Genomic DNA, 8,625 nt, shown 5'->3' on the forward strand with positions numbered 1-8,625 from the left:
GGGGCCAGTTCTACGTCACCCGGTCTACTTTCTTCCATTAACGTGGGTCCCAACTCTAATTCCTCAGGATGAGGGGCTAAGTACATACATTCCCAGTCCTCTCACTTCTTTAACATATTGACGTGGTATACTTGCTTCTTTTTTTGTTTATCTATCTGGTATACCTCGTAGTCTATGGGCCCCACTCGGCATATGATTTCATAGGGTCCCTGCCACTGGACAAGTAACTTACTCTCACTGTCCGGCAATAGGACCAACACGTGGTCCCCCACCTCAAACTTCCTTTCCCGGGCGCCTCGATTGTAGTGCCTTACTTGCTGTTGCTGGGCTTCTCTGAGGTTTCCTAAGACCATGTTCCGAGCCGCTTCAAGGCGTTCCCGAAGTTGGATCACATATTGGATAATGTTCCGGTTGTTACTCTGTTGTTCTTCCCACCTCTCTCTAATCAGGTCCAGGATTCCCCTTGGTTGCCGGCCATATAATAATTCAAAAGGTGAGAACCCGGTGGAGGCCTGGGGTGCCTCTCTTACTGCGAACAACAAAGGAGGTATCATTCTGTCTCAATTTTAAGGGCTCTGAACCACGAACTTTTTTAGCATCTGTTTCAATGTCTGATTAAAACGTTCCACAAGCCCACGTCTGTTTGGGGATGATACACGGCTGTCTTCAGGTGTTTAATCCCCAAGGCTTTACTCACTGCCTCAAACACATGTGATGTAAAATTCGTTCCCTGATCAGTTAGTAGTTCTTTAGGGAGTCCTACCCAGGAGAATATCTTCAAAAGCTCATTCATCACCTTTGGCGCAGACACTATCCGCATTGGCACAGCTTCCAGGTACCGCATCGCATAATCCAGTAAAACTAATATGTACTGGTTTTGCGTGCTACTTCAGGGGAGTGGCCCAATGATGTCTACTGCCACCCTCTCAAAGGGAACCTCTACCAGAGGCATCAGAACTAAAAGAGCTTTTGCAGGCGGCCTTGGGTTTGCTTTTTGGCAGACGGGACACAAAGCGCAATATCTCACGACTTCCCCCATCATACTGGGCCAATAAAACCTTGCTCGAATGTGTGCTTGTGTCTTGTCCCAGCCTAGATGCCTGCCCATGGGGAGCTCATGAGCCACCTTCAACAAAGCCCGTCAATACCACCGCAGGACCAACAGCTGAGCAACCTCCTCTCCTTCTGGCTTCCCTTGCTTGATCTGGTATAGGAGGCCATTCCTTACTTCGAACCTCGGGGTTGTTCTCATCAGTTCCGGCCTTAATACCTCATCATTTCTTTGAGCGAGGTGTTCCTGCAGCGCCCACCAAAAGTCTGTCTCTTGACTTGGCTCTAGTTGAAAGTATTCGTCTTCCCCCAACTGGGCAATATCCACCCTCTGTCCCCCTTCCTCTTCGGGAGGCGTTGCTCAGTTTCACCCATGAAACCCTCCGCGGTCTCTTTATGCCTCACACCAACTATTTCTTCTAACAACTTGGGCCAGTCACAGCCCAGTACCACTGGGTAGGGTAAATGTTCTGCGACCCCCACTACGATCCGGCAGGTCTTATTGCCTACTCGTAGGGTGATGCTCACCCTGTCAAAATCGAGGCGGTCCCCACACCAACACTGCACCCTCACACGAATCCACTCTTATCTCCCTTGCTGGTAACACATCGCTCCGCACCACTGTCTGCACTGATCCCCAGTCCAGCATAGCCACTACTCTTTTTCCTCTATGGTTACTTCTACCACCGGTGCGGGCAGCTCATCTTCTGCCTCATGGCCAACTCGGGCTACATAGCCACACATTCCTACCTGCACCGTTGGGCCAGGTCAGGTGCTTCCAATCACACAGGCTTGCAGGATTTGTTGTCCTGCTGCTTGATCCTGTGGGCGTTGTACCGCTTGGTGTGGATGACCCAAATCTTGTTTCCCCAACTCTGGGCCGGGGGTTAGCGTCTGTTCTCGTTTTTCTCTCCACATGGACCAAGGGTTCTCTTCTTCATACCAGCAAACCAGCGTCTTATAATGCATACTGCCGTATAAACCTTTCCTGGCCAACGCACCATTGTGACAAGAGTATCGCTGCTGGAGTCGTTCTAGTGGTGACTCCGCCCTCCTGTTATGGGCCAGCCGCCTGCTTACTCGCCTGCCACACCTTGATCTTAATTGATTGAATGATGTAATTAGTGGGAGGCTGCCCACTTTATATGCCCCGGTGTCAGGGGGCACTATCTGCGGCTCCTTTCCTCCCCTACACTGCAGCCCAAGCCTCGCAGACGGTACCACCAGGCTCTTGACTTGGGCCTTGCTGTAATTCAGCCCTCTCCTTTACCTTGCTGGGGCTCCTCGCTGCCCCCCCTCACTCTGGGGCTGGGGCCAATGCACCCCCAAAATGCTGCGCCCTCTCTGGTGCCAGGACCCCCATGCTACCGTGGAGTCCCTATGAGGCCTCTTCCAACCCTTAATAGTCTCACCCGGTCCTCCAGTCAAACAGAAAGCACAACGCCCCTAGGCTATAATGTAAAAATAAACCGTTTGGTCAAAAGAACATTCGATCCCTACCGGAAAAAATACTCCAGCCCATGGCAGCAAACCAGGGGATGCTCATGCAGTCAATCTTCACCCCTCTCTCCGCACTGGCCGAGCTCCCCCCTCCTTGGCTGCCAGAAGGGACCTGTCCTCCTGTCCTCCTGGCTGGGCTTAAGAAGGGCTAAGCCCTGCCCCTTCATGTCAGCAGGTTTCACTGGTTGCCTCAGCAAGCAGCACCTGTGCTGCCCTGGTGACTAGCAGCTGCACCTCCCCCTTCTCACCGCTAGGGGTCTCTCTTGAGCCGTTTCTATTTTCAGGTGCAAGGCACCTAGAGTACTCTGCAGCAGTCAGCAACAAGACACATTGGCTAAACAGACACTGTCATTGCCTGCATTACAGTCATTCTGGGGCCGGTGAAGGACTGTTTATCTAGGCTTTCCAGCATCTAAATCCACTCTAAATTTAAAATAACTATTCAATCTTTAGGGACAGGACCTATAAATATATTAGAGATGAAACCAATGATGTCCTATAGAAGTGACTCTAATAGCCTATAATAGGATACTATGTTTTATGCTATAATAGAAAATGAGATCCTTTTTGTTGTCTCTTTGTTGTATTTGAGAAGCCAAACCTATTGAATCATATATATTGTAGTCTACAGCTCATATGGGAACTGACTTCTTTATTACTTGCGCTGGTTTAAATTAGGATTATGAGACTGAAGTTAAAGCAGTTACATAGGTGTAAATAGGTGAAAAATTGGCCTCCAAATATTTATCACTTAAAGTCAAAACTAGCTATTTAGCTCCAGCTGGCTAGCACATTTAAAACAAGTTGCAGCTAGATGGCACGATTACTTGGTCCGAGATGAACCACGCAACAATCCAAGGGCAGACCAGCACAGACACAGCTCACCTCAGAAATGATCTCCTGTGTCAGGTTTCCACTGTAGAAAGCCGATGCTCCTTCTGCTCCAACCAGGTCCAAAGTGTTTGCCAGGTCTGGTCGCTTCATTAACATCCCAGCCAACAAAGGCTGACCCTCTGGGAGGAAAGTCTCCCTGAACCTGTCAGAGTAGTTCAGCTCCTTCAGTTCAGTAACAGCTTTGGCTGTAGGCAAGAATGGTGACAGTAGTATGACAAGAGGAAACCACAAAGGACATTCAACTTTCAAGAATGGGCATTGAGAAGTCCAGTTGCAACCCATGAAATTCTGTTTTTTGGTTTCTTGGTATGTGTAATTATTATCCATTGCCCCATTTGAAAAATAACAAGCCAGTCAGAGATCGCTGGAGCAACAGGACCACAGTATGATTAATCTCATAGCTATAGCAGGGGTAGGGAACCCCTGGCACGTGTGCCAGAGCATGGGACATGAAAGTATTTTGCTTGGCACTCAGACTTTGGGAAAGGGGCTGGGGCTGCACTGCTACTGCAAGAATTAGGCCCCTTGAGGCTCCCTCCCTGTCCACCCCTGGTACACCAACATCTTACAAGTGGAGGTTACAGGTGTTTTTGGCACTCTGCCCAAAAACATCACCAACCCCTGAATTCATGGGACTCAGACTGGGGGTCAGGATTACAGTGCTGGATCTTCAACAGATTTATTGAATGGCCTTAACAAAGACACACAGATCCACATTTTTGTGTGTATTTTGTGTGCGCTGCACATTGTACAGAGTCTTTGGTGCATAAGCATAAAGGCAAATGCAACTGTGGAAATCTCCTTATGGGACACAAAACAAGAGACCTACATGCACACTGACAAGCATGAGGAGGTCCATTTTACATGTCAGTGCCCTGGGGGCAGACTGACTGTAGAGGATTCCCCTGCTGTCCATCCACTAGCAGCTCTGCTTTCACTCTCTTCTGTTCAGGCCTCATTTGTTTTCTAAACCAATGCATTTCCCAGGTTGAAGAACATTAAGTTCCAGTAAATTAACCCACTTCCCCCTTCCAAATACACAAATGTAGTCCCCTTCTCCTTTGATGTATGTAGAAGCCCACTGCAGCATTACAGCAGTTACCTAAATCATGTGTGACATTGAATCCATTCTGGGCAATGCCTGCAGCAAGTCCCAGCAGTTCTGACCAAGAGAGTCTGGCAAAGAAGAAAACAAGGAGAAATCTGCATTCAAAATGTAGCAAAATAAATGTAGAACTGTCCTTGGGGCAGCTCTACTGGGGCTACCACAGGGGTAAAGTCAGAAACTGCTTTATTGGAAATTTCTTTTGTGACAATCAGAAAATAGAACTAGGAGCAGAAAGTCCTGAGTTCAATTTTACGTTGGACATCAACTGCATCGGCAGCTGCGGACCAATCATTTAACCCATCTCCACCAGAGTTCCCTCTATACCACTGGAGTAATAATTCCCATCTACTGCACAAGGGGGTTGTGAAGTAGCAGAGCTGATTGGAAATGCTGCACACTTCCATCAGTATGCGTCTGTTTTGTTTTAATTTTTTTGAAGAATTTTTTTTTTGGTGGGGAGGGAGGGAGAAGCAGGAATCAGAACCCATTTTGTAAAATGAAATGTTTCTGTTTCATATCCATGAACATATTCTCCTATTCTTGCAAGACAAAAATCAAGAAAGGAAGGAGGACAAACATGGGCAGATCTAGGATTTTGAAAAGGGGGTGTAGTGCATCATCGTATATAAACACAACACATATTTTTCTCCAGTTAAAGAGAAACTACAAGCTTTACTAATATGCTAGGGGCCCAGTACTATATTATTCAGTTTAAGATCAAAGCAAAAACAAATATGACTTTACTGGAATACATACTAATTTTCTAGCTTATATATTACATTTAAAAAAACATAACAAACTAAGCAAAAATAGTTCAAAGACACTGTTTTACTACACCTGTAGTCATTATAGTTAAATGTACATCTTATTCAGATTCACAAAACAAAACCTAGCCTTCTTATGCATCTTGATGGTGCTTCTAACACTTTACCATCAATCATTTAATTTTTTTAATGCATTAATAGCACACGTGGTTTTGGAGCCTGTGCCTGGGCTGCCCTGCCCTGCTGCCATTATCACCACCCCCGGGCACCCAGCAAGAAGCGGTGGCAGTGCAGAGCCATAGGGCAGCCTGGGCATGGGATCTGGGCGGCTGCAGCAGGAAGGGGTGGGGGACGTACCCATAACCCCCATCCAGGGCCCCAAGCAGCCAGGCTGGCAGCACCAGGGTTTCGGGGAAGGCAGCAGGAGCCATGACAAGGCTGTTTGGCATCCTTGGGCCTGGGACCCACTAAGCAAATAAGTGGGGAAGTTCAAGCCAGGGCCAGAGCTGGGGCCTGAGTAGCTGCCCCCAGCCCAGGCTGCCTATGGCTGCTGCTGCTGGGGCGAGGGCAGAATGAGGCCACCACTACCGGGACTGTGCTCGGACACCAGGCATGCCCCAGGCCTAAGGCAGCTCTGACAAGACCCCAATCAGATTGGGCATCCTGCCAGGGCATGCGGACCTCCCCCCTCCCCCGACTCCAGATCCCCCTGCAGGCAATCCCCACCCAGCTCCAAACCCCACCACACACCCACAGAACCCCACACCTTCACAAATTTCCCCCACGCACACATCCCCCAACCCCCCAATCATACAAAGTACCTGAACATTTTTGCATAATTTTGAGGTTTTCTGTGCCTAATTTTTTAGTTTTTATCTGCAAAATTAAAATTGTGATTAATTGCAACTAATTTTTTTAATGGTGCAACTAATCACAATCAAATTTTTTTAATTGTTTGACAGTGCTAGTATTAACATTACCACACCTGGGTTAAGGGTTTTCGCTAGAACTAAAAACAGTTTGTAAGGCTGTAAAACTGAAGAGACATTAGCAGGAATAGCTAACAGATGGCAAAATTGCAGAAGAAAGGATAATTTATGGAACATAAAAGCTATTTATTAAAAAGGAGAGAGGGTTGTTAATACCCATGGAGTGAAGACATTAGCAGGGATCAAATTAGTTATGTTGAGCCATGAAATCAATTGACTCCTGCAGGACTGCTTGACAAGAAATGCTGCTACCTCTCCTAGTCAGTTGGTTTTAAAGTTTGAGTGGAAAGGGAATCAAAAAGAGGGTGCAACTGCACCACTGCACCCCCCTGGATCCTCCTCTAGGAACAAGAGAGAAATGGAGGCAACCTCATACTTTTCAATCTTTCTTTTTTCATTGCTTTGTTAACATCTCAAAAATTGCTAAGCAAAATGAATTTTTTTGTTCAAATAAAAAAAGGAAATTTCTGATATTTTTTTTCAACTTGTTCTTATTAAGTTTGATTTGTAATTAGTTTTCTGGTCTGCTTCTCAGAGAGCCTGAGTACTCACAACCACCAGAATAATAAGTGTTCTTCACCTCTGCAAATTAGGCTATAATCATACAACTGCACACAATCATAACAACTGCCCATATAAATTAACCATGTGACTGAATGTGTGCAATACTGGAAATCCCAACCACTGGCTGTAACATGCATTCAGAACAGTGCTGAATACTGAAAAAAGTGACCTGAATATCATATTCCAAGGGAAAGTGAACGGATGGCACATCCAAGACTAATGAGAGAGACTTGGGACAGCATTTGAAGTCACTTTGCCAACAACAAGATCCTCTTCCCATTGGACCTTTACTGACATCAAATCTGCCAATGACTCATGTAGTAGAGTGCAAGTCACTGATGAATGGGATTAAACAGCATTTAACCTGCAGCACCTTTCAGTGGAATACACTCCATAAAGTAGCAATGTGTATGAAATAGTCTTACCTCCCATATAACTGGTGGGCCTTATGCATCCCTTGTATCATTCCTGGCACCCCCACCAACAGACCCACCTGCACAAAAGAAAGGTGAAGAAAGAAAATATCCCTATGGACATATTTTCCAACTTGGAATCAAAACAACCACCATAAAAAGATTCCATTCATTTTCATACAGCATGTTTTCCATGGGAAGGGAAAGAGGCTGAAGATATTAGGAGTGAGGTAGATATAAAGGTTGGTGGTGACAGACTAAACTGAGGAGGAAAAGCCTTTGGTGGGGAAATGGGAAAAATTTAATCCTGTAGTAACTCTAATAAAGTCAAACAGCCCAATGACACCTAGCTTTTGCCATTTATCTATTGCTTCTATCCTCCCATATTCCCTTATCCCCAAATATGACTCAGTTTATTTGTTTCTAGTAAGACTTAGTGGCCCAAGGGATTCCTAAGCTGCACTGGACCTTTTCTCCTCTGGCTCAGGTTACTAGTGACTGAAATTCTCACCACATGAGCAGTGTCCTGTCGCCTATATAAAATAAGTGAGTACATTTCCACTCAGCTCCTTGTGGACAAAAAAGCTATACAGGGATCCCGTTTTTCTCTGTTTAAAAATCCCAAATTCTCCAATAAAAAATCACTAATTTTCTGATTAAAAACCCCCAAATCCACGTTCTTCCATGATTAAAATTAAATGCCATTATATATATAGGTATCAGTTGAACACAATGTTTTATTGATATACTTACAATTTTAAAGCAATCTGGAAACCTACCAGAATAAATTCTAAATACCTATTTTGGCATTTTATTTTGGTTTTTTTATCATAGAAAATCAGAGCTCCCTCTGCTCCCGTCACTCACCAGGACATGGGTCCAGCTGTGGCTGCCCTGCCCTTCTGCTTTGTGATGCTGAGCAGCCCAGATATGCCGGTGCCTTGCCCATGCTGTTGCCCTTCACTCCAACCCACAACCTGCCCAGTACTGCTGGTGCCCCTCACTCCTGACTCACAGTCCCCTGCACTCCCCAGCCATGCTAGTGCCACTCACTCCCAGCCCATAGTCCCCTGCCTTCCCCACCCCCGTGGCCCTCACTCCCATCCCGCAGCCCGCTGGCCCTGCTGGGGCCCCTTACTCCTGACCCAGAGCCCCCTACCCACCCCAGCCCTGCCAGAGGGGGGCTCCAGCTGCCTCCCACCCACCCAGCCCTGCACAGGCTCACTGGATGGTGGTCTGCAACAACGTAGGGATGGGCTCCAGCATGAGATACTTACAGCGCACCTCATGTGGAAACAGGCAGCGGCTGGGGCTCCACACGTTGCCCCGCACCACTGGCTCGG

At 46.7% G+C, this 8,625-nt stretch overlaps 1 protein-coding gene across 1 annotated transcript in view; it reads right to left on the reverse strand.

Moving 5' to 3' along the window:
* GGT7 (gamma-glutamyltransferase 7) overlaps window positions 1-8,625 on the reverse strand; it is a 56,281-nt gene that overhangs the window by 36,624 nt on the left and 11,032 nt on the right. The window contains exons 4-6 of the mRNA XM_019539740.1: window positions 7,295-7,362; window positions 4,547-4,620; window positions 3,436-3,629 (exon numbers count right to left, since the gene is read on the reverse strand). Of these exons, the coding sequence (XP_019395285.1) occupies window positions 3,436-3,629; window positions 4,547-4,620; window positions 7,295-7,362 (336 nt within the window). The remainder of the gene's footprint in view (window positions 1-3,435; window positions 3,630-4,546; window positions 4,621-7,294; window positions 7,363-8,625) is intronic.

Source organism: Crocodylus porosus, unplaced genomic scaffold, assembly GCF_001723895.1.
Source record: "Crocodylus porosus isolate Cpor-Errol unplaced genomic scaffold, CroPor_comp1, whole genome shotgun sequence".
NCBI classification, from domain to species: Eukaryota; Metazoa; Chordata; order Crocodylia; family Crocodylidae; genus Crocodylus; species Crocodylus porosus.